At 41.7% G+C, this 27,029-nt stretch overlaps 2 protein-coding genes across 2 annotated transcripts; one reads left to right on the forward strand and one right to left on the reverse strand.

Annotated features, from left to right (window-relative positions):
• Positions 1-504: 504 nt before the first annotated feature.
• On the reverse strand, positions 505-12,832 carry LOC146552801 (uncharacterized). The gene is made up of 2 exons (XM_085254396.1): positions 12,289-12,832; positions 505-1,458 (listed from the first exon to the last, which is right to left on the reverse strand). The coding sequence occupies exons 1-2, from the start codon at positions 12,458-12,460 to the stop codon at positions 788-790; spliced, it is 843 nt and encodes a 280-aa protein (XP_085110522.1). The 5' UTR covers positions 12,461-12,832; the 3' UTR covers positions 505-787.
• Positions 12,833-20,793: 7,961 nt separating this feature from the next.
• LOC146552802 (stonustoxin subunit beta-like) lies at positions 20,794-26,056 on the forward strand. Its single transcript, XM_085255058.1, has 7 exons — positions 20,794-20,995; positions 21,127-21,267; positions 21,355-21,464; positions 21,760-21,847; positions 24,768-24,819; positions 24,968-25,014; positions 25,179-26,056. The coding sequence occupies exons 1-7, from the start codon at positions 20,794-20,796 to the stop codon at positions 25,730-25,732; spliced, it is 1,194 nt and encodes a 397-aa protein (XP_085111184.1). The 3' UTR covers positions 25,733-26,056.
• The last annotated feature ends 973 nt before the right edge of the window (positions 26,057-27,029 follow it).

Genomic DNA, 27,029 nt, shown 5'->3' on the forward strand with positions numbered 1-27,029 from the left:
AAATCTTTTTTTATTTACTTTAAAGCTGAATTTTTGGTTCAAATACTACTAGAATTTAATTCATATTACTTAATATTTGTATTTATTTCATTTTTATTTGGACAGTCTTATTGAGTAAAATAGGACTAAATATTTAAGTATTGATGTTAAAAATACATTATTTTCAAATTCATGTCTCCTGGGTCATTGTTTTAATTTTCTGTGGGACGAGACGAGAGGGTGATACTCACAGGTGGGCAGACCTGAGCAGGTGAGGTACTAAAGCCTAGAACAGGAAGTCTTCCCACAGGAAGCGGAGACAAGATTTATTGAAATAATCGTTGACTAATCAAAGACAAATTGAAATCTCTGGAGCATCAGAAAATCAAAAACACAACAAAGAGCCGGGGGACTGCTGAGCCTCTAGAATCCTCTATCAAACCTTTTTTGAGACCTGGTGCTGCCATCAATTTCAAAAAAAAGATTTATCATATTTTCCCTGACGAATCAAAAAGCTTCAACATGATAGGTATCATCAGATTTAGTTCACACATTGCGACATGTAATACAGTCAAACGATCATTGTCTGAATAGGTTTTCAAGCCAAAAGCAAAAACATTTGAACCAGCATGAATTTGTACATTTGTGTCAAACTTAGCTCCAAATATTTGACCTTTTCTAAAAACATGTTAAGACTACAGCTTCTCACCTGTGTGAGCTCTCAGCAGGAGGAAACAGCTGATGTTCAACATTTACGTGGCCAGTCAAATGAGGATTTCAACTTTCCCCACGCTTTGCAGGAATGCAGCTATTTACCTGAATGAATTTCTGTGTGTTTTTTAAGTGATGTTGAATTTGAAAACTTTTTACTGGAGGTGTTACCAACATGTGACCTCTCAACTGTGTGAGTTCTTATGTGGAAAGACAAACTTTTATTGTGATAAAAACCTTTCCCGCATGTTTTGCAAGAGTACGGCTTCTCACCTGTGTGAATTCTCATGTGGACGGTCAAATGACCAGTTTGACGAAACTTTTTCCCACATGTTTTACAGGAATATGGCTTCTCACCTGTGTGGATCTGTGTATGCCTTCTAAGTTCTGATGGCCTAGAAAACATTTTACCACAAGTCTTACAGAGATTTTTGCACGAACGAGAGCTTTCTGCATTTTTACTTCTGTTTGGATTTCTCGTTGATCCTGGATCTGCACTCCTGCTTCTTCCCTGATCTTGGCTCTCAGCAAGAGGGGCGTTATTAGTGATGAGACGATCATTATCTGGTTCACTGTGCTCTCCTTCCTCAGCAGCAGTCACCATGAAGGTATCCGTCTCCTCCTTCAGTCCCAGCTGCTCTCCCTCCTGACTGCTGCACAGTTCCTCCTGCTCCTCTTTAATCTGTGGAGCTTCTGGTTCCTCCTGGTCACAGAGCTGCAGCTCAAGGAGAACCTCCTCCTCCTTACAGACAGGCTGCTGTGGGACGTCTGGAGGGGAAAAAAAAGACAACTAATGAGATTATGAGAGAGAGAGAGAGACAGAGACAGAGAGAGACAGACAGAGAGAGACAGACAGAGAGAGACAGAGAGAGTACATACAATACAAACATCACATTGGGGATGGTCAGGCTAGGTAGTGAGGAAAAAAAAAACAAAAAAACAACAGTGAAATGTGTAACACAAAAGGATAATACAGGAATATCAGCACACCATAACACAATAAAACACAGACAAGCAACATGGGAGAGTATTCCAGTGTGTACAGCTGATCTGGGACAATCTTCGCCTGCGCCTCCAGCTGATCCGTCCACATTGGATGGGAGGCGTTGGATTCAGGGGAAGGAGGGTGATAGTGAGGGCGCATCAGTATCAGTGTACATGTTTCGTGCGTGTGCATGTGTATCCCGTGTTCAGCTGAGAGAAAGTGTCACCACGCCCGGTTAAGCAAAGGTCAACAGTCTCCAGTGGACGCAGGTGGCCTTGAAGGAGGGACAAAGAGTTCTGACAACAATCCTGTAATCATGGGAACAATTTGTTGTTCCAGTCAGCTTCGACCTTGGCGCCAGTGGGATAGCTGCATGAGTGAAGATGGTGAATGTTTGGGTTTAGTGCGAACAACTGCATCCAATTTTTACAGTTGGTCTAATGTCCGTCACTGGTCACCAATTATCTCAATTCCCGTTGTTCTTCTCCAAGATCTTATCAAAACACAGTCTGAGTACTCACAGCCCTGCCCATCGTCTATCATGTCAGCCAGCCTTATGGGATTTTGAACAGCAGTAGCGATAAAAAATGCGGCCTTTAAGGCTGCAGACCCTGAATTGGGATACAGCCATTGTGTCTGTTTTATGCTGATGCACGAAGGCCCTGACACTGAGAGGGTGGATCTACCTGTATGTGACCAGGCTGCATCCTCAGTGCTCAAACATCTGAAGATGAAAACCTGTTTTATGTTTCCTACATCTAATCAAGCACACGACACAAACACTCAGCAAGTACTGGTCTCTGTTTATGGATGGGCTAAAGAAAGGCAACGGAGTTGATGCCTTGTAACTAAGCAACAACCTATATGATGCACTTAGCAACGCTAAGTCACACTGAGTCTGAACTTTTACAAACCAAGCCACTGAGAACTGAGGACACAATCAGCAGAATGTCTGTGATGAAAATGACCATGAGCTGCCTGAAATGACACTGATGCGTTCATATTATTGGAGACCCACAGGAGGACTTCTATCGCTGTATCTGCATCTGCATCTTAATGCATTCATACATGAGGGTATTTTACATTACACTTTCTTTTAAAGCGATACTTTCACAGTTCTAACTTTATGCTGTTACTTACATAAAGAAAACTCAAATCCAGGCTGATTTCAGCGCCTGCTGTTTGAATGGAGCACGGTGCAGTCCTGTCAGTGAAGTTGCCCCCCACCTGCTTCAAATCCAACAAAAGTGGTGTCAAACGTTTGTGCTGCTAAAATTGTCGTTTGTGCTGCCTCTGTTTTAAAGATATTAATGAAAATGCAAACGTCAAAAGGTCAGCCAGCCCCCCACATCACCCAAATCAAACAAAAGTTGATGTCACAGGTTGGTGCTACGTTTGTGCTGCAAATTTTTTGTTTGTGCCGCTTTCATTTTAAAGATATTAATAAAATTCCATCCATCCATCCATTCGCTTCCACTTATCCTTTTAAGGGTCGCAGGGGGCGCTGGAATCTATCCCAGCTGTCATAGGGCGAGAGGCGGGGTACATCCTGGACAGGTGGCCAGTCTGTCGCAGGGCTAACACATAGGGACAGACAACCAGTCGCACTCACATTCACACCTATGGGCAATTTGGATTAACCAATTAACCTATCACCACAAGCTGCATGTCTTTGGAGAGAACCCGGAGAGAACCCACGCAAACACGGGGAGAACATGCAAACTCCACACAGAAAGACCCTGGCCTGATCGTGGAATTGAACTCAGGACCTTCTTGCTGTGCAACAGTGCTAACCACCGTGCTGCCGTAATAATAACATCAAATAACATTTATGAAGAAATTTAAAGGGGCATGCCCGTAGGTGCGTATCAGTTTATAATTAGATATGGTGTTTTGAGCCAATAAGCTGGTTGTGGATCACTGACTACCATGTTTCTTAACATTACCTTACTCCATCTAGTGTGCTACCAGCAGGGTATATGCTAAAATGCTAATGGTTGTTAAAACATTAACCTAGAGCTGGGCGATATGAGATTTTTTCATATCACGATATGTTTTTTTCATTTTAGGCGATAACGATATATATCACGATATAAGCCAAATAACTATATTTGTAAGATTTAAATGTGCCGTTGCTCACAAGTAAAATGTGAAATAATCAGCAGCTTGTTTTTATTTAAATATTTATTTCCCATAATAAGTTCAACAGGGTAGATGTACTTATCGAACATGAGACTTTTTCAGATAAATAAAGGCAAATATTGCAAACTACACAAAAGGCAGCCGCTAAAGCGTTTAAGTTTCAAAATAGAACAAACGAAACAGACTAAATTGTCAATTCCACTTAGAAACAAAATATTAATTCTAAAAATAAATCTTAGTTTGTTTTACAGAAGAACAGACAAAACTGACTAACTTTTGTCAATATCAAATAAACTGAGAACTAAAAGGAAATTCTCAATCTCTCCTTGTTGTATAGCTGAGCTTTTCAAACAGTTTTAACAGTTACTTTAGTCTGACAAAAGCCGAATGACGAATTAGCGCTTCCAGTCAGAGACTGAGGCTACGTCCACACGTACACGGGTATAAAACGGAGATTTTCCGTTTTCGTTTTAAAAAATAATCCCGTCCACACATAAAGGCAGAAATGAAGGAAAACGCTGCTATGAACATGCCAAAGCAGCAGGTGGCGCTAGATTCCTAACCGTGCAGAAATGTTGGCCAATCAGAAGTCTAGAAGCCTCGGTGGGAAAAAGTAAACAAAGCTGGGGCATAGAAGCAGAACCGAGTCGTATGTGTGGAGGGACAGTAACTGTGTGTATATGTAAGCATTTAAACACTGCAGAGAGCAGAATTAACAGTATTGTAGAAATTCATTTCACCGAAACAATAACGTGGCGCACAGTGTGACGCATGCACCAGTTTATTGTATTTCCAGACTTGCTTTCGGCACAATTTACAGTGCACGCTACTCTGTTTTTGTCAGACTTGAAATAGCCGAAATACCTTCACACTACGGAACTTCTATGGCTCTTCCGTTCGACAATCTCTCCGGCATTGGAACCATCATCTGTTTTCTCTTCGGTCACGCTCGGTTGATTTTTCTAGTCGGCACACTCATTTCCTCCATTACCCGCTGGCTGCTTCCCAAACAAACACACGTGCGGCTTGGCACTTGTGCTGTACGTAACAAGTCACGCGACGTGACGCTGCGGCTGTGATTGGTTCGGCTCTGCGCTGCTTAATTTGGATTGGCTGACCTTTTTTTTTTTTTTTTTTAAGAGGACAAGAGCGGCGAGGTCTATCGCGATAGCGTAATTTCTCTATCGAGTAAAAGTTATATCGCGATACATATCGTTATCGTTCTATCGCCCAGCTCTACGTTAACCTAATAATATGTGAACTGTAGCTTTTAATTCAAATGCTAATATTAACAAAAGTGCTGTCATTTGTATGTGGGCTGTCATGAGCAAGTTGTATAAAATTAACGTGCACTTCAGTGATTCAGCAAATGTGAGCTCAAAGGCTCCAAACAGCCTGCAGAACTGTGAATCTCAGGTAACTGTCAATGTTACCTGAAAGGGCCAAACTATATATTTTTGCAAGAGTCAAACTTCTGTAGCCATGGTCACAAAGGGCTATTAAATGAGTGGGCTATTAAACACATGTGGCATTGACACAGATTTATCTCAGAGCCTGGATTTATCTACAAGTATTTTGATGATGAACTATGAACATTGACTAAATTCATTTTTATGCCGATCAAATGAATTTTGAACTAGATCTTGTTAAGGATAAACTGGTACAACTCTGCCAAAAAAGCAAACATAGCGACCTGTGTTCGGTTTGTGATCACCAGGGGGTGCTATCACACACATTCTACTTCTGAGAGAAAAAAAACAAGAGTTGAAGAAAACATGTGCTAGCTCTCTCATTTGCATTTTTAAGCTAGCTTCCATGAGCAACAGCAATCATCAACACTAGAGCAGGGCGATATGGCCAAAAATATTTATCACGATATATATTTGAAAATTTGCGATAACGATATAACTGACAATATAATTGATGCGAGACAAAATACAACTCCACAACATTACTAGTGCAAAAAGACAACCTTCCATTTATTTTCACTTAAACAAGAAGCTGGTTTTTATGTACATTAAAGCTTTATAAAAATTTAACGGTGCAAATGCAAATTTCTTGCTGAAAGTTTAACCAAAAGGCATTTCCAGTAGAAATGGGCTGACATATCCTGAGCATAACCATGTATAATATCCACTGAAGTTAAAAAGAGCTGCTTTGCAACATTAAACTGCAGTGTGCAGTACGTATTTTTCGGACCATAAGGTGCACGGGATTATAAGGCACATTAAGCGAAACAAAGCAGTCAGATAAATCAAACTTTATTAAACTCATTCTTCTTGCTTCCTCCACTTCTGTACCATTGATTCATTAATGTTGAATCCTCTGGCAGCTGCTCTATTCCCATGTTGTTGCAGTATATTAATGACTAACCTGGTATTGTGGATGGATTATCTCAGTTGTTCTCCTGACTGAAGTTTGGTCCGTTTACAGCATCCTGCCATGCGATTGCATTTGTCTCTAACTATCAGGAACTTTAACGTTAACTTTTATAAGTGGGAAAGTGTTAGTGTTCGTCCTCCAGCTTCACTGTTTATGTTATGCTAACATAGCTGTGTCGCTAGCGATCACGTAGCACATCATTATATACCAGCTAGCCCAACTTCAGTAACCCTACAAACGTCACTGCTGTTTAGTTTCCTGTCTTCATTTATGTTGGAAGTGATAGCAGAGCTGTACGTTTGAATGTTTTCAGAAATCTCTCAGTCAGAACATGCTATATCATGCTTAGGTAACTAGCAAAACTAGCGAGCTAACTTCCGCTAGCTTCCTGCTAACTTCTAACTCCGTTAAATGTATTAATTTTGTTTTCATGGATGCCTGGAAGTTAAACTTCATAGTTACACCTGGTAAAGCAGCAATGCTGATCGTTTTATTAAAGATAAATGGTAAATGGCCTGCATTTGTATAGCGCTTTTCTAGTCCATAGGACCCCAAAGCGCTTTACACTACATTCAGTCATTCACCCATTCACACACACATTTACACACTGGCGATGGCGAGATGAAAGAATTTAGACAGTTTTTAACTCTCAGTGATGCTGCAGTGTTCGTTTAACCTGAAGCATACGGAGTTTAGGACCCAGATTACTCCCAGATTTAAGAGCATCTTAGTCCGACAATAACGACGGCCGCTTGCATGTTCTGCAAAAAAATGTGCTTTGTCGTGTATCTGACGGACAAACACCAAACCAGTTCCACATCACTGAAGTTGCACCATTTTTACAAACCAATTCTGGTTCATCTGTTTCACTCAACAATCGGCCATGTGCGTATGAAAACAAAGGCACTGCGCATGCGCGTTTTACTCATATTCTATCGCGATATTTCATTTTCCTATCGTTGCCTAACATTATACCGGTATTACCGTGAACGGTATAATATGGCCCAGCCCTAATCAACACTTCAATTCACTACGTCAAAACAGTGTATCAAAGTAAGTAATTTTATGTCCACTTAAAGATGTAGAACTAAAGTTATAACCAAATTATGGCAGTAATATATCACATTTGTCATTTTTGCTTGACAGATGCCAAAGAAATCAGTGGTGGACAAAATTGCAGTATTTGAAGTCCTTCGTGCTTCTAAAGAAGCAGTCATAAAAAAAATGGAAAAGTTTCAACTCCAAGTGACATATAGCAAAATCTATGCAAACAACTTGGCAAAAAGATGACACCAAAAGCTCTTTACACTTTTGTTAAATTAAACAGACAATGTATGGGCTGCTCTGGATTACAGTGACGAATAGAGACTGACACAGACAGCAGTGACAATGATAATGATTTTGAACAAAGCAGCTCTCCTTTTCAAAACAAAGACTGCAAGACTGTGGAGCTCCCATTTGAACAGTGGATACATATGATTCCACATAAAGTCACATACAAAAAGAATACTTTCAAGAAAAGGGAATACACAATTTTGAAGCCAGGCACATGGACTCATGTTGTAAACCAGGGAATCTGGAAAGAGGTTAAAAGTACATGCACCATTACTTTTAAACGAGCCAAGGTGTACCCCAGACCTGTATCTTGTTTTATTAAAATCAGAGGCTTTTGTAAAGAGTGTAGTGGCCAGCTGTACATTACATGTGAAAAGGAACCTGAAATCACTGCCCAATGGTGCTGAAGTGTGTAATGGCAAACACGGATGAATCCATGCACACTGGCTTTTCTAAGAGAGCCATGCCCGGAAGTCTGAGGGCACAAGTAACAAAAGAACTTGGTGAAGGCAGACTGCAGCCCCATGTGTGGAGAGCATCAGAGGCAGCAAAGCTGATGGACTTTGGTGATCCAGAGCCAAGCCATCTACCAAATTTGACAACTCTGCGCAAAGACAAACACGAACAAAATCAACTAGAAGTTGCTCATAAAAACCCAATACTGTCTCTCCACTCATTAAAATACAGTTCCCCTCCCAGTGGAAGCATTTGGGACATTGGATTAGACAAGTTCTTCTGTCACTACTGGAGTCAAACTCAAATGCTGTACAAGACTGCAAAGCACCCATAGTCGCCTTTGATGCGACTGGCTCAGCTGTAAAAAAGCTTCTCAGGCCTAATGGTTTGTCTGGAAACATCTTCCTGTATCAAGGTGTGTTAACAGGAAGGGACAACTCTCACGTCCCAGTGGTGCAAATGTTGTCAGAGAGACATGATGTCCAGGCAATCACAAGATGGTTATCGGAATGGATTCGTGCTGGAGCACCAATCCCAAAGGAGGCCATCTGTGATTTCTCCTTAGCTTTACTTGGTGCTTTAGTTAAGGCTTTAACACATCATTCAGATTTGAAGCTACATTAATGAATGCTTTGGTGTCTTGCTTCGGAAAAAAATCCCCCTTATGTCAGAAGTGTCCAAATCAAATCTGAAAAGAAAGATTGCAGATGAGACTATGTCTGTTTCTGATGACAAGGAAGAAGAAGACATTAGATAACTTCAGCTAATGTTGAAGCAGAGTTCAAGAACATTAAACATTGTCTGTTCAAGCATGAAAATCTCCCTATAAGGATAGATAAATTCACTGCACGACATCTTGGTTTCATTGAAGGAAACATGCAGATCTGTTCTGCAACACAAATACGAAAAGAAGCAGAGGTTGCCAGACAGGATGGTACAGTGAAGCGTCAGGATCCACACAAAGCCTTTGTGGAGCAGGAAGTGGATGATAACCCCTCTCAGGAGCCCAAAATTGGCACAGACATGGACATTGAAGAAACAGCAGCTTTGGAAAACTGGAGAGGCCTTGCAGTTCCTAGCCTTCCTGATCAGCAAACTGATCAGGAAGGCTAGCTCTGTGGTCGGCATGAAGCTGGACACTCTGGTGACAGTGGCAGAGAAAAGGACATTAAAGAAACTGCTGGACATTATGAACAATGCTGGGCATCCTCTGCACACGGCCATAACCAACCAGAAGAGTCTGTTCAGTGACAGGTTGCTTCTCCCCAAGACAAGAACTAACAGACTTAAAAACTCCTTTGTCCCACACGCCATCAGACTGTTTAACTCCTCTCTGGAGGGGAGAGGGAGGGGAGTCTGAGACTCTCCTCAGCTCTTTCTGGGACAGTGGCGCGGCTGCCCCTCTGTTGGTCTTCCTTGGTCTCTTGTGTTCTGGGGGCCTCTGGATGTCTGGAGTTTTGATCTCCTCCATACCTGCTTCATACCCTGGAGGACGGGGCTGTGCCCCCCCCACGCTCCCTAGCAGATCGTTACATGGAGAAACCTTTGGAATGCAAGCATGCTGATCCACACAGGTGTGCACACAGGTGTGCACATGGGTATTCACAGACGCGGACTACAGCTTTCTTGGCTGCTGCCTAAAGCACATTGTGCGCTGTCTATCTTGCGTGCTGCACAATATCGTTTATTATTTAGTATCTACTGCTAGCTAGTTTATTGTGATGGTGCTGTTTTTTTTATTATGTTGCTCTTTGTTGTTTGCTTTCTCTTCTGTTTTTTTTCTCCATACAGGTGACCCAGGTGTTTTGTTTTTTTCTTTCTTCCCCCCCTTCTCACCGTCTCTTCTCCCCTTTGGTTTTCTTTCTCTCCCTCTCTTTCTTTCATTCTTTCTCCCTGTCCTATCCCCCAGTCATGTCTGTCCCGTTTGTAGCAACTGAAAATAAAATAAATTCATAATTATAATAAAGGTCAATCAAATGGACCAATATGGCAAGGCCATGATGATCCACTTGGTAAAATAAATCCACTTGGCATCTTTCTTGGCCTTAAGACAGCAATTCTGATGCTAAAGATCCAAACGGGACACAACCCCCCCCCCCCCCCCTCCAAAAAAACAAACATGTTGAATAGTTCAGAGGAGAACAAAGTATTCCAGCTTGTGAAATCCCTTGCTTCAAAGGGTGTCACTCAACATGCCTATTCATTGAGGGCAGAGGTGCTGAGCTCAATATTCTGCCCTGTTCAGTTGAAGACTGCTGTTCATCGTGTTGATGCACAGTGCCATGTGTCCACAGTAATTCAAAAAACAATGACGGAAAATCCAAGTGTTCACTTCACAAGACAGTGTTCCTCCCAGTACTGCAAACTTTACACACCAAACACAAGGCAAATCCCTTTTGTTTCCATTGATCTGTCAGCTTCTGGCATAGCTCACCTTCAGTCTGCTGTTGAACAAGGGCTCAACCTTCCAGCATCGCCATGCCTAAGACCAATCGAAAGTCCTGATGCATCTCCAACAGCATTTAAAACAGATTCATCAGGAAAGCAACTTTGCACAGGGACTGTTTGTCACAGTTTCACCCTGAGAGAGCTTGTATGGATTGACACAGACCTTGGAAAAGGCTCTACAGAAACTCTGGAGCACAGTTTTCACAGTCCAAAAAGGTTTTTGCTTACTGAATTCCCATCCACTCTGCTACTTCAAGGAGAGAAATTCACACTAAAAGCAGTCATTACATTTCAGGAGGGCCCAACACCAGAAACACTCGGGCATTATATGACATTCTGTAACAGGACCCCGTACATCTGGGAGATGTATGATGACCTAAGGAAGGATGTAACCATAGCATCTGAAAACACCAGCGCATGTCCGCACGCTGTGCTCTACACAAAGGAGTGATGGCAAGATTTCATGAAAGAAAGTCCTTTTCTAGTTTGTGAGTTAGATGATGGAAATAGCTGTTATTTTTCAGTTATTGTATTAGACTTGTGAGGCTCAGACAGTTCCATGTATTTACCTTTTCTAACAGGAAACATACAAACTGTTATAAAATCAGTTTTACCCCGGTTCGTATATTCGTCAGGACTCCAGAAAGAACACCGGGACTCAGTAGTCAATTAACAACACTTTTATTAATACACACTTATTGATTACACCTTCTAGAAGGGAGATGTACAGGACCCCGGACTTTCTCTGCAGATCTCAACTCCTTTGTCTGTTACATGCAGTTTTGTATCAGTGACCCGCCTTCTAAACCCTCTACAAGGTGCCATAAAACTAAGTACTATGTTTACATACTTTCACTTGTGTGTGTGTGAACCTGTGAATGCCTACATGTGCGCGTTCCCGCGTGCCTATATGAGTGCTCGTGTGTGCCTGTGTGAGCATACCTGTGTGTATGTGTGAGTGCACATGAGTGAGTGTGCGTGTGGATGTGTGTGCGTGACAGTTAAAACACTGTGGGGGTAGGTGACTCCCTAGAGGTCATAAAAACCCATCTCCCTTCCAGATCACAGTTATCCAGTTACAAATGTTGAGACCCCCACCCAAACATCCTCTGGGGAATTTCCACTCAGTGGGGGAGGGGTCTCCTACAATCTACTCCTAAGTTCACAAGACAATGAGCCCTTTATTATATTAAGGGCAGTGTCAGTGTCTCTACAATAGTTCTACATTCTATGATAACACATTTCTAAACTCTAAATCAGCTAAACATTCTACAAAACCACGTTGTTCTCGTAGTTTTGTATTTTGTTACCAGCAAATAAAGTTGTTTCTCCAATAGAATGCATTAATTATTTTAAATGCTATATTTAACCTAGTTTTTAAATAGGTTATAGCAGTTTGATTACTAGGTTTAAGAGTGTGATCATGAGAAAAAAATATCCAATGCTGGTTAATATCTCTCAATGTTTTTTACAGTAAAGAAAGTGGCTGGTTGAACTTTAGAAACTTATAATAATATCTTTAAAACGACAGCAGCACAAACAAACATTTTTGCAGCACAAAAGTTTGACATCAAATTTGTTTGATTCCATTAATGTGGGGGAGCTGGTTGACCTCTGATGACCTCTAGAATTTTTCTTGAATATCTTTAAAATGAAAGCAGCACAAACGAAAATGTTTGCAGCACAAACGTTAGATACCACTTTTGTTGGATTTGAAGAAGGTGGGGGGCAACTTCACTCGTGCAGTCCTGTCCTCTGTTTGCTCTTTGTTAGCTCACATCAAAAAGTCCTCACAATCAGAAACGTCCCGCAGAGCTGTGATCAGGATCCTCCCTCAGAGGGACACTCACCTGTCCTGTGCAGCTTGATTTGGGGTTTCCAGGTGATATCCAGCAGTCTGCGCTGACGGTCGATCTCTTCCTCGTACTGGACGATCGTTTTTTCAAACTCCAAGAATATTTGTTCAGCAGCAGCAGTTAGTCGCTCGTTGATGAACTCTCTCAGATACTGAACTGAAGGCATCGTTGCTGCCGCAGCTCACACACTCAGCTCACACAACAACAACAGTCTCTGGAAAGCTAACGCAATTTGCGCCTTTCCTTTGTTTACTTCCGCCTGGTGTCACGTGATTAACGCACCTCCCCCTCTCTCTTATTAATGAATGTAAAGTATTACAGAGAGCTCGGGGAGTCAGTGCAAAGCCGCTAACACCACAGCGATGTGCTGACTCTTTCGGTCCCACACTCCCGGCTCTGTTCACACACGCGCCTTTCCTTTCTTTATTTCCGCTTGGTGTCACACGGTTGTTGCTCCGGCAGAGAGCATTTACCTTTAACTGTTCCGCTGTCGAAGATTTCTCTGTTTCAAATCAGTTTCCAGCTGAAATCAATTTTTTTCTACATCCACGGAAAACAAGAAAATCGCAGATATTCTCATTTGAATTTTAAGCTTTCTGTTTTGAAATGATCTGAATACGTTTCTTATATTGAACTTTAACATGATCCCTATAAAAAGAGTTACTGTTTGATCTGGTGAGCTCAGAACAAACAAACAAAAATGTGCTTTCTGATCAAAATATATAAAGTTTGATTAAAAACTTACAAAGTAATGCCAGAATAAGTTATTAATTATTATTATTGTTTGACTGGCCACAAATAAATTTTTATTATATTCAGTTGTTAAACATTCGGCATATTGTTTATTAAATTAGAACCTCTGGTGCTGGTTCTAATTTCAGCTAGGCCTTCAAGCTAGCTGTAGTTAAACCTTTACTCAAAAAGCATCTCTAGACCCAGCAGTCTTAGCTAATTATAGGCCAATCTCCAACCTTCCTTTATATCAAACATCCTTGAAAGAGTAGTTGTCAAACAGCTAACAGATCATCTGCAGAGGTTTATTTGAAGAGTTTCAGTCAGGTTTCAGAGCTCATCACAGCACAGAAACAGCTTTAGTGAAGGTTACAAATGATCTTCTTATGGCCTCTGACAGTGGACTCATCTCTGTGCTTGTCCTGCTAGACCTCAGTGCAGCGTTCGATACTGTCGACCATAATATCCTATTAGAGCGATTAGAACATGCTGTAGGTATTACAGGTACTGTGCTGCAGTGGTTTGTATCATATCTATCTAATAGACTCCAGTTTGTGCATGTAAATGGAGAGTCCTCTTCACACACTGAGGTTAATTATGGAGTTCCACAGGGTTCAGTGCTAGGACCAATTCTGTTTACATTATACATGCTTCCCTTAGGCAGTATCATTAGAAGACATAGCATACATTTACACTGCTATGCAGATGACACCCAGCTCTATCTGTTCATGAAGCCAGATAACACACACCAATGAGTTAAACTGCAGGAATGTCTTAAAGACATAAAGACCTGGATGGCCGCTAACTTTCTGCTTCTTAATTCAGATCAAACTGAGGTTATTGTACTCGGCCCTGAAAAGCTTAGAAATATGGTATCTAAGCAGATTCTTACTCTGGATGGCATTACCTTGGCCTCCAGTAACGCTGTGAGGAACCTTGGAGTCATTTTTGACCAGGACATGTCCTTCAACGCACATATTAAACAAATATGTAAGACTGCTTTCTTCCATTTGCGCAACATCTCTAAAGTTAGAAATATCCTGTCTCAGAGTGACGCTGAAAAACTAGTTCATGCATTTATTACTTCCAGGCTGGACGACTGTAATTCATTATTATCAGGATGTCCAAAAAACTCACTGAAAAGCCTTCAGCTAATCCAAAATGCTGCAGCAAGAGTCCTGACAGGGACTAGAAAGAGAGAGCAGATTTCTCCTGTTTTGGCTTCCTGTTAAATCCAGAATTGAATTCAAAATCCTGCTCCTCACATACAAGGTCTTAAATAATCAGGCCCCATCTTATCTTAATGACCTTGTAGTACCATATCACCCTATTAGAGCACTTCGCTCTCGCTCTGCAGGCCTACTTGTTGTTCCTAGAGTATTTAAAAGTAGAATGGGAGGCAGAGCCTTCAGTTTTCAGGCCCCTCTTCTGTGGAACCAGCTTCCAGTTTGGATTCAGGAGACAGACACTATCTCTACTTTCAAGATCAGGCTTCAAACTTTCCTTTTTGCTAAAGCATATAGTTAGGGCTGGACCAGGTGACCCTGAATCCTCCCTTAGTTATGCTGCAATAGACATAGGCTGCCGGGGATTCCCATGATGCATTGAGTTTTTCCTTTCCAGTCACCTTTCTCACTCACTATGTATTAATAGACCTCTCTGCATTGAATCATATCTGTTATTAACCTCTGTCTCTCTTCCACAGCATGTCTTTATCCTGTCTTCCTTCTCTCACCCCAACCGGTCGCAGCAGATGGCCCCGCCCCTCCCTGAGCCTGGTTCTGCCGGAGGTTTCTTCCTGTTAAAAGGGAGTTTTTCCTTCCCACTGTCGCCAAAGTGCTGCTCATAGGGGGTCATATGATTGTTGGGTTTTTTTCTCTGTATCTATGAAGCGCCTTGAGGCGACTTATGTTGTGATTTGGCGCTATATAAATAAAATTGAATTGAATTGAATTGAATTGAATTGGTCACCAGCAGCTCCCTCACAGGGAAATCTTCAAAACTCCTCCGTAGGCCCACCCAGAAGATGGATAAACTCAGCATTTCATGAACACTGTGATGGAGATGTTTGTGTAATGTTATAAATACTCGGATACTCCTCAGAGGCTCCGGACTTTTACATAAAGATATTATATTCAGTCCTGTAGAAAGTTATATATTTACAAATATATTATCATCTCTGGTTACTGTGGTATGAATGACTCTGAATTACTTTATGGTAAACAACACGCTACTGGCAAAAAACAGTGAAAGAATTCCAGATCACAAGTTTGTAGTTAAACATACAAGTGACGACCTTTGACCTTCCTCAGGTTTTATTTAATTGTGTCTGAGAAAATCTCATGTACTCTTCATGCAGCTGAGTACATTCAGTGCACATTCTTATCTCTCGCCTCAGTCTTGAATCCTCCTCACCTGATTCATCACTGACCCCAACCAGCAAAGGCATAAGAGCTTGATCCACATAGCTGGAAAGAAAGCGAATTTGTTCCTGGTGGGTGTTGGACTCTGCGCTCTGCAGATATGAGGAAACAGTGACAGGAAACAGAGCTCAGCAAGAGGAGGAGCTACAGCAGTGAACATGAAAGGCTTCATTTAGGAGCTGAAGAGCTGCTGTGTTCTCTCTATTGTTCATTCAGTCCAAGAGGAAATCATGTTGCTGCTTTTCATTTGGATGATGATAGTCTCCTTTCAGACTGGTGAGTCATCAAAAGATGGAGTGAGATGTAAAAGGAGATGATGGACATGAAAATATCTGGATGTTGTTTGAATTGATTCACTTTTTATAAACTAAGTTTAAAGATGCAGAAACATGATGGTGAAATATGTCTTTGTTGTTTTCAGGATCCTCTGAGGATTTACTGACACCATCTAAAGATGTAGTGACGAGTTTGGAAGGAGGCACTGTGACTCTCTCCTGCAACTATTCAGGTTATGTTCAGAACCTTTTCTGGTACCATCAGAAGTCTGGTTCACATCCACAGCTTGTTATGGCAGAACATTCAGAGCAAACAGAAAAGCTGAAGTTTATACATGACAAAGAAAAACAGGAGTTTCATCTGGAGATCTCCTCTGCTGCAGTGACTGACTCTGCTGTGTACTACTGTGCTCTGCAGCCCACAGTGACAGGAAACAGCAAAACTCTGTACAAAAACCTTTGGAGCAAAGACAACAGAATACTCCACAACATCCACTAGAGGGAGCCACACACTGTTAAACCTCTGATTCTTGTGTCATTGGACTGATGACAAAGACAACAGAGAAATGAAGCAGTAAAGATCAGAGACAGAGACAGAGCTGCTGTGGAAGCACAAAACTGTTTGATTGGCTGAGCTATTAAACTGTCCCCGCCCACTGAAGTTGAGCTCATCCAATGACATTATTTGTTGGTCATTGTGCTGCAGTGGAAGAACATTGTTCATGTGCTGTCTGTCTGGCTTTAATAACTCCAAAGACATGTTGCTGCACCTCTTTTTGCTTCTATCTCACATTATAGGTGAGTTTAAGAACAGGGATTAAAGTTTAGTTGAAGCTGCTGCATTAAGCAGATATACAGACTGCATTTCACTACTTTTCTTCTTTCTTTTTCCAGGACTAACAGCTGGAGACTCAATCACTCCTCAACAACCTGAAGTCACTGAAACAGAAGGAGAATCTGTCAAACTCACATGTAGCTATAAGACAACATCAGAGTATGTACGCCTTTACTGGTACAGACATGATTCTGACCTTCAGGCTCCTCAGTTTATACTCTTCAAAGGAGAAAGATTATGGAGTGATCAATATATTCCTGATAATCGATATAAATCAGAAACATCTTCTACATCAACTAATCTGACCATAGCAGCCCTAACCCTGGCAGACACAGCTCTCTACTACTGTGCTCTAGAAACACAGTGATACAAAGTGTAGAAGAGGCTGTACAAAAACCTGAACACAGATATCTGACTACTCTTCAAAGAGGAGGGAAGTGGTATTCAAAGCACAGCTTCATATCAGATGGATTCTGCTAATTCCTGTTTTATCAGAGTCACTGTGGTTACAGCTGCTAATGAAACACTGTGGGAGGATTCACATGAGCAGCAAATCCACATCAACCACAAACCAACTGCAGGAACGTTCAGACACAATAAAAACTGTCAAACATCAAAAGCTGCTCATTTACACTATTTTATATTTAGTGGATGAGGACATGCAGAAATGCAGCAGAAGCAAAATAAACAGAGTAACAGAGGTTTATCTCTTTAAGGTAAAATCTCTCACATGAAGCTAAAAGTCCAACCAGGAAGACCATCTCATGCTTGTTCCATTTATTCTCTTTGAACTCATCACATCAGATGATGATGCTCTCCTTCAGATTTGGTGAAAACATCAATGTCCTGCTCTCATTTCTCAAAGTCTCCCCCTCTCTGCTGTTCTTAGTTTTCATTTCAGTGTCAGATGGATGCAGCCCTCCTCCACATTTCATCAGGACCAGAGTCTGTGGGTCCTTCCACTGAGTTCTTCAGCAGTCCTGCTCCACCACCAGGCTCCCTCTGATCTAAACACTGAGGACCGCTCACACATTTCTGCAGCAGCAGGGAGAGTTTCCAGTCAGCAGAGTTCATGAGTTCACATATTTTCTTTCACAGGAACTGCAGCAACATTTCAACATCACATCCTCTTTAGATTTTATAATCTTACAGAGATTATAAAAGACAAAATATGACTTTGGACGCAGGATTACACAATAGCAAACTTTAAATCTGATGAACCAGCAAAGACAGACTCGACATAGCTGCTGTAAACCAAGAAGAAAACACATGGAGGAAACCTGACAGCATTACTGTATATGTGTGAAACCAACAAGGCAAAACAAGCACAGAGTAAACATCCAATTTATCAGGAAGTGGGGACAAGGAAAGCACTAGAAATGAAGAGGATTAGGTAGACGGGGAAGCATCAGAAACATGAGGAAATAGTAAAGAGAAGAAAAACAGGAGAAGCTGTGAATGTGACAACCTGTGAGATTTGAACTAAAGACATGCTGGAACAGTGGGGACGAGATTTTCTCACCTTATTGTTTTGTACAAGAATATTTAAGGCATTCACACAGCTCAGTTAGATGTGGTCAATATAATGTGACTGGTACATGGTCAATGAACCTGATGGAGGAAATCAGAGATGACCCGGAGCCTGCGAGCAGAACCAGGTCCTGCATTTTTAGCTCCTGAGCTTGATACAAGCAGCAGAAATTAACAGTTGGTCTTCTTTCTTTTAAATTCATAATCTTTTGACAAACAAACATTTGTGTTAGTTGAAATTTGGCGGCTCAAACTGGTGCTGCTTGAAAGCTAACTCTTGGTCTGGTTTATGTCCCGAGTCTAACACACTGATCATGAGGAAGTTTTGGATTTTTAATGAAGGGTTTTCCCCTGACGCTGCTTCTTCAGGAAATCATCTGATCTACACTTATTATCTGTCCTAATGCAACATTTACCTGCAGGCCAGGTTTGACGCAGCATTGCTGAGCGGCCTCATTCTTCTGCTGGGAGTCAAAAAGAAAACGATCTATAGTTCAAACTTTGACCCTGGCAGTCCCATGAAGACAGTGAAGCAGGACACAAACAGCCTGAAACTGTGACCTCTTCCAGTATTTCAGTGTTCCTTCCAACTAATGTTAGCTACACTGTAAAAAGCACAAAGCTTCCATCCAACAACCAAACACAAGCCCAGGTTTGGTGCAAAAGTGCAAATAGCCAGAACCCGTTCCAGGGAAGCAACTCTCCTGTCCACCAGCAAAAATCCCAACATAAAGGCATCAAGCTGGGGGAAACAGATGTATCCACCCTGGTTATCGCCAGGGCCTCCAACTTTGGCTGCCACCTAACCCACACTCTCTGTGGAGCCCCTCCCCTGGGCCTGGTCCAGCTTAGAGCCTCAGAAACCCCATCCCACGTACCCAGACATGGTCCACTGGTCAATGCAGCATGGATGTCTTCTGATTCATTCTTAGTCTTACCCCTCTCTCAGGACCAGTGTGCATATAGGGACCCTGCCAGGGGCAAATTACCATTGAAAACAGAGCTCCTGGTATCATTTGGCACCATATCCCTCCACCATGATAAGGTGGAGATTCGTGGAGGAACATTACATCAAGTAGTTCCTGAATTATCTCTAAACATGTCCATGAGTTAATCAGTGAAGAAGCAAACGTATCACCTGTGTAAAGGAAAGCGAGCCTCATTCCTGTGTTTGTTCTGGCATATTGTGAAACCAGTTCGGTGAGTTTCTTTTCAGGAAACTGGAAACCTCCCAAACAGCCAAAGCAAAACCAGTTTGGTCCAAAGAACTCAGCCTTCACGTTATCATGAAGAAGAACAATTCTAACTAGATTCCAGCTCAGTATAAAAGAGCATCCAGTCAGTCAGCAGGTGTTTCCAGTGCAGGTACAGTTGAGTCCTTCTTTTCTGAGCAGTCTGAGCTCTTTAATCAGAGGACAACCAGGACTCAGCATCTCTGCTGTAAGTCTCTGATTCTTCATTTCTCATTTGTCTTAGCAGCAGCAGCAGATGTTGTTTCTGTTTTACGTTGAAGAAGGTTTTTCTTTCATCTGTCACATCAGAGATGGAGGATGTTGCAAAGAAAGAAGACATGAGAGGAACATGATTATTTTGTGTTCTTATTGTGAAACATCTTGGGACAGAAATGACATTATTCAGATTTTATGTCAGTGAAAGTGTTAAGTTTGCAGTACTGTGGTAAAGCTGAGAGGGGTAAACTTGGACTGGTGAAGAGTAGCTGAGCTGTTTGCATACATTTAATCAGAGATTGTTTAACTGTGAGGTGCTGTTTGAGTTAATTCACCAAATTCTAGGTTTTGCGGGTTTTCGTAGTGGCTGGAAGCTGGAAATATGTAACATCTGAATTCGGTCGGCTAAATCCACAAAGAGCAGCTTCAGCTGATCACAACCTGGATACAAAGAAAACCTGAGTGGAGCTTCCAGTACAGGGTCTCATTTCCAAGTCCCCCACGCTGCCCCACTGCACCTGGGCTTAGAGTTTCCCCACCTGCCAAATCTCACTTTGATGCCTGATTAGGATCCTGTGTGTCTACATTCAATAGTCTTCAGGTTTATTAGGCTCAAGTCTTATTATCTATTAATCAGTATCAGCAATACATTTTCTCATTAATATTTTTAAAAATCAGTCCTGAATAATCCACAAGAAGCAGAGATGATGTGATGCACAGTGAAAATCCCAAGAGCTGATGTGATGTGACACATTCTGTCCCTCCAGCTCAACATGTCCTCTGATTTCTTTCTAGGTCAGAGATGGAGACGTGGACAGACAGTCAGGGTAAAAAAGTATGTTACTGTATGATTCATATGAGATATGTTGATTGTTTGATCTTAGCCTCTTGTAGTAACTTCCAAACCAATAATAATAATAATTACTGCAAATGACTGCATAAAAAAATCAGCTTGTGTTAAAATAATCTGAAGAGTTTCTGTTTGGTCTCTCAGATTTACCCAGTGACTCAACAATCACAGTCAAATCGCATCGCCCTGCTGATCAACATTGAAACGTTTAATACAAGTTTATACAAATGTAGAGCTGCGAAAGATGAGAAAGTCATGCAAAGTCTACTTCAAACTCTTGGATATGAGGTAGTGAGATGTGGGGACATCACTGCAAAGGTAACTTTTAAAAGCAGAAAATGTTTCTTCACTTGCACCCAGTTTTACAAACTGGTTAAATGATCCAGTGACGGATTTCTTCTCACAGATGATCGATAAACCTCTGAAAGAATTTTCTGAACACCCAAAACTGGCCCTCACAGACAGCGTGTTTGTGACTTTGGTGTGTTATGGAGGCACGGGAACTGAGGAGTTTGAAATTGACCAAATCTTTCAGCACTTAAACTCAAAGAACTGTCCTGCACTGAAGGACAAACCAAAGATCGTCATTATTCACGCCTGCAGAGGAGGTGATTCTCATCTGTCCTCACACACCCAACAAACAGCATGAATGAATCTTCAATGAATTTACTGTTAATATTTGTTCATTTGAAAAGGTAAAAGATCGACACGTTTCAGTAAGTCTGTGTGTTTGTTTCAGTGGGGGAGGAATCGGTGGATTTACTTGATAGGACACAATTTGTGCCCACAGACGACATCGAATCTCTGTCAGTGAACTCTGTCAAAGGTCCTCGGACACACAATGAAAAGGATTTCATCATTTTTCATTCCAGCACCACTTGTAAGTGCACCACCCTCCAATAAGTAACATTTAGAACAATCAAACACCGCCTAACTACAGATATGATCTGGTTCTGTTTGCTTGCAGACACAGGTTCATACACTCATGAAACATACGGTTCTGCCTTCATCCAACACATCTGTGAGGCTGTCAAAAAGCACTGCCTTAGAGATGACATTGAGGAAATATTCAGAACGGTAAGTTTGGCAAGTGGAATATATGGAATACACAAATACATACGACAAGAGGCTATCTATCTATCTATCTATCTATCTATCTATCTATCTATCTATCTATCTATCTATCTATCTATCTATCTATCTATCTATCTATCTATCTATCTATCTATCTATCTATCTATCTATCTATCTATCTATCTATCTATCTATCTATCTATCTATCTATCTATCTATCTATCTATCTATCTATCTATCTATCTATCTATCTATCTATCTATCTGTGGAATCATGTTAAGTGCAGTCTAACCAACAGGTCATGCAAAGCTTTGAAGAATTCCCATCTGAGCAGATGCCAACCAAAGAGAGAGACACTCTGACAAAGCGCTTCTACGTGTTTCAAAGTGAGTGTTACAGGTTTTTGATGTGACTTTAAGATATTGTGTTGTTTTGGGATGACAGGACACACGAGACTGCATGAAATGTTCAGTCTGGTTTATTCACATCGATGAGCGACTGATGGAACTAAAGAGCAATGATGATGATGATGATGAACAAAACAGAAAAGCATCCCACAACATTACAGTTTTTCTCAGTCGCTTTGGTGCGTTTCTCAGATCAGAATTGAAATTCTCATAACTATTAGTTCAACCTCCACAACACTCAGTCATTTGTGCACATCATAGTAGCAATTTCTCCTCTCTCTGAACAAACTGCAAATGATTTTGGACATGAATCAGTTGCTTCCATACATTTCCCTGCTGCTTTCTGACATTTCCATTTGCTTATGTCATGTCAGTCAAAAGTAATCATACCTATGGATGCTGAATAGTCGTTCCCAATAAAACTAATAGTCATACATCCATTGCTTGAGTCATCACACACAAAATTGTTGAACTAGTTATCACATGCCAAATATTGGCCATCTGTCAAGCAAATCCTATACCTTTCTGTATCATTGTTCCTGGAAATGTCTCCGAAATTGAACAATTGATCTCGGGTGAATTACAGCTGTCACTCATGAGGAGGCGTGTGAAAGTTTAGTTGTAACCAATGACAAACAACTTGTTCACTGTCAATTATGGATGAATCCTGTGAATCCCCAGTTGGCAAGCATATATAAACTGCGCAGGAGCTAGTGTGTACCATTTCTACACTTCTGTGACACAAAATGGAATGTCAGCACCGTGGAAGAGGGGTGAAGATGCGGGGAGGAAGGGGAAGGGGAAGAGGGAGAAGAGGCAGATATAGGCGGATTCCCAATGAAATAAGGGCTACAATTGTGGACCATGTTGTCAATCACAGCCTCACCATGGAGGAGGCTGGTCGAAGGGTGCAACCCAATATTGGAAGAACTACTGTCAGTTCAATCATTCAAACATTCCGTAGGGAAAACAAGTATGCAAACAGTAATACACTGTACTGTACTGTGCCATCTCAGACACATCACATGTTACTGTACTGTATTTGCAATTTCACAAAAAGTTCACTCTGCACCACATAGGATTGTAAGACAACCTCGCGGAGGCGGAAGAGGGCCCCTTTTTACCCCACAGCAAGAAGAAGCCATTTGTGCAATGGTCATTGCAAACAATGCAATAAAGCTGAGAGACATACAAAGCGCTGTCATAGAGAATTACACGGTATTTGGCAATATTGAATCTGTTCCAATTTCAACAATTGACAGAGTACTCAAGACAAATGAAATCCACATGAGCAAATGGCCCTGCTAGCAGCCATGGATGCAGCATGTGACGACATCACAGCAGGGTCCTGCAGAGGATGGATTCGCCACTCCAGGAGATACTTTCCTCGCTGCATTGCGAGGGATAACATCTGTTGTGATGTAGATGAAAATATGTGGCCAGACAGACAGGAACGTCTGGATGTGCCAGAATGATTTACTGTACTGTTACATGTGCTGTTTATTGTTCACATTAGTGCACAGCTCTACCAAATGGGTGATTTTATGTTTACATGTATTCTACAGTGAACAGGTGACTGTAGCATATTTTTCTTTTGCACAATTCTGTAGGATTACAAACACTTCTACACAATGGAAATGTGAAACGTACGTATTCAGTGTCTCAGTTACTCCCAAGACTCCCATAACATCTACAGTGACTTTACTGCACATTTCAGATGGCTGTACAGGTAGGCCATAGTGCTGTCGTCAGCATTTTCAGGTGTCACCAATTGTTTTTGCAATGGGAAACACTGAAATTATAAACTGTCATAGTGGAAACATGACAATGCCATTTGACTATCTTGTTCATAAAGATGGTGTCAAGACTTTTCATTTTGATGGCACTGACAGTTTCATTGACATGGATACTTGCTTTTGAGGTATGGATAATCAATTCTGTGCATGTGACGTGCTTTTGCAGGCTATCCACTAGGTTTTGCAGTTTGCACTAATTGTTTTGGGAAATGCACTAACTGCTGTGCAAATGTTAATGGTGTTCTGAGGAACGCACCAAAGCGACTGAGAAAAACTGTAATTTCCCCGTGGACAGTTCTGTGTGGCATCAGTCCATATGAGAGTCCTCCATGATCCCACAGGGCTTCAATATTGAGGTCCAGGCTCTGAGGAAGCCGGTGCATGGCTCACAGTGTTTCATTGTGTTTGTGAAGTTCACCTGATCGACACACCAGCTGTCAACAACTGTACCATCCGTGCTCCAGTTATGTTGAGTCTTCCCAGGCACCTCAACCCCTACTCACATCTTGCGTCTCAATGGGTCACATGATAGAGTGAGGCAAGGTTTCACCATAGTTTCATCCAAAAGCTCTGCTGATAATGACCCACACCTTTTTTTATAACTTGGATCTTGTGATGAGGCACATGATCAATAGTGTGCCTATGATCCTCTTAAGTGGACAACTCCCACTAGAGTTTAAACACCAAAGGAGAAACCTCTTCAAAAAGCTTCATGAGGTCCAGTCGCCGTCTTCCAAAGCTGCTTAGATCGAATAAACGGTAAATGGACTGGTTCTTATTTAACTCAACACAACGTGCCTCATTCACCTTTTCTATATAAGAGCTTTCTATCTAACATGCACACATATTTATATTCTGATGGATGCGTTGAATCCATCAATCTTCTTCAGTAGTTTATGTAGACTAAAAATGACCATGACAAGCAGAGGACGAATGTCAGCACATCAAAGTCTCTTGGTGGCTTTACTGCTTCCACTCAACTGATATATGAGGAAAAAACACTTTGACTTCCTACTTTTGTTCTGTTTCATTCAAAAAAACAAAACATGTAGGTGTTGTGAAAATTGTAATATTTGATTTTAAAAGAGCAATTCTGATTCAAGATGCACCTGAAGAAGTGAAGCAGTGGTCTGCAGGAAAGGAGTCTCTAAACAGGTATGAACAGATCCCTTCACTCAGCCTGTTTGTTTTATGCAGATGTAAGAGCTACATGAAGTCTTCCCTCTGTGACAGTATGAGTGATGATGTCCATGTTAGCATGTTGCCAACGACTGTGCTGGTTTGACCCCTCCTCTCCCTGCAGGGTGGAGCCTGATGGCGTCCGACGGGTGAGCTCGGATCTGAAGAAGTGTACGTTTGATTTTATGATGATTCTTGGAAACAAATCCAACCGTCTTTAAACTACTGTGTCGCTCATTCATATCTCTGATATCAGGAGTCACCATCAAAGAGCCGATCAACGAATAGATGATCGATCAATAACTGCAGCTGGATTTATTTGTTCTCTCTATCAGATTCCTATCAACTCACAATCGACCCAAACACAGTATACAAATGGATCCAGCTGTCTGACAGCAACAGAGAGGTGATGCGTTTGAATGCACAGCAGCCATATCCTGATCATCCAGAGAGATTTGACCGCCCTCAGCTGCTGTGCACAGACGGGCTGACTGGTCCTTGTTACTGGGAGGTTGAGTGGAGTGGATATGTTTCTATAGCAGTGAGCTACAAAGGAATCAAACGGAGAGGACACAGTGATGACTGCTTGTTTGGACTGAACAGTCAGTCCTGGAGCCTGGACTGCTCTTACTCTTACTCTGTCTTGCACAATAACACAGAAACCTTCATCCCCAAAGACGTTGTCTCCAACAGAGTAGCAGTGTATGTGGACCATCCTGCCGGCACGCTGTCCTTCTACAATATCTTCTTGGACTCTCTGATCCACCTCCACACCTTCAACACCACATTCACTGAACCTCTGTATCCTGGATTTGGAGTCTGGTCTCATAATTCTTCAGTGAGAATAATGAAGCCGGTCCATGTGCACTGCTCTCCTCCAACAGAGTAGCAGTGTATGTGGACCGTCCTGCCGGCACAGCAAACAACCTCTATCCTGGATTTGAAGCTTGGTTTCATAATTCTTCAGTCAGTCTGTGCTTAGTTCAGTATAAAACTCTGAGAAGCACTGCTAAATAGACCTTTCAGTCTGCATCTTGCACTCAAAAACACTTTCAGATTCATGGATTCAATGATTTAATGTTTTAAACTCCTCTAAATGATTCCTTCTTAATTTCAATCCGTTGAAGATTGAAGCTTCCAGCAACCGTAGAGTGTGAGCCAGGGTCCAAGCTGGACAGGTCACCAATCTGAGACAGGGCTGACATTAACTTCATTCCACTAACTGCATGTCTTTGGACTGTGAGAGGAAGCTGGAGCACCCAGAGAGAATCCAAACAAACAAGCTGAGAACATACAAACTCCACACATGAAGGTGAAGCTGGACTCGGGACTTTGTTGCTGTGAGGTGACGGTGCTGACCTCTGCACCAAAGCCCTTCTGACATGGGGCTGAGAAAATATTTTGCACTGCTGATCAGAAAGAGAAATTCCTGCTTGAACAATGTTCTTTGTGTGATAGAGACTAAATATATATTGATCTTCAGTTTTCTTTACTGATGTGCTTTGTGTGAAGTGTGTTTCTTCTGCTTCGAGTATTTTAAAGTCACTGATACAACAACCACGTTTTTCCTCACCTGGAGACTTTCAATGAGAGCTTTAGATGAGAAATTCATCATGATGTTTAAATTGAATTCAACTTTATTTACACAGCACCAAATCACAACAACAGCCGCCTCAAGGTGCTTTATATTGTAAGGTCGACCCTACAATATTACACGCAGAGAGAAACCCAGCAATCATATGAAGTCCAGATATGTAATAGTCATTAACATGATCAGAGCCACGAGTGGTTTTAATCTCAGGAAGTTTATACAACAACTTGTAGCACCAACTGTAGTTAAATGAGGCTGCACAACATGAAATGCAGACTACAGAATTTCACTTTAATAATACTGAATGAGAGGAGCAGCAGCTAAGTCGTCTACATAAACCTGGAACAGTGTTTATTGATAGGCTGCGGACACTGCGCTGGTTGCCTGGGGTCAGGAAACTCTCAGGGTTTGCCTGCTCTCGTTGTGCCTAACTGAGCTAGTCTGGGTAAACAGGCACAACATTCACTGGCTTCATCTGGACTGAACCACGGGGAGAACCGGTGACAAGAACACTCTTCCTCCTGGAAGAGGGAGCATGGCTCCTCATCCTCCCACCACAACCACACCAATGATGAAGCTGGTTCATTCATGGAAC

This window comes from Mchenga conophoros, linkage group LG18 (assembly GCF_057382185.1).
Source record: "Mchenga conophoros isolate Kocher_MC1m ecotype Shallow Benthic linkage group LG18, M_conophoros_male_GT1.1, whole genome shotgun sequence".
In the NCBI taxonomy this organism is placed as follows: domain Eukaryota; kingdom Metazoa; phylum Chordata; class Actinopteri; order Cichliformes; family Cichlidae; genus Mchenga; species Mchenga conophoros.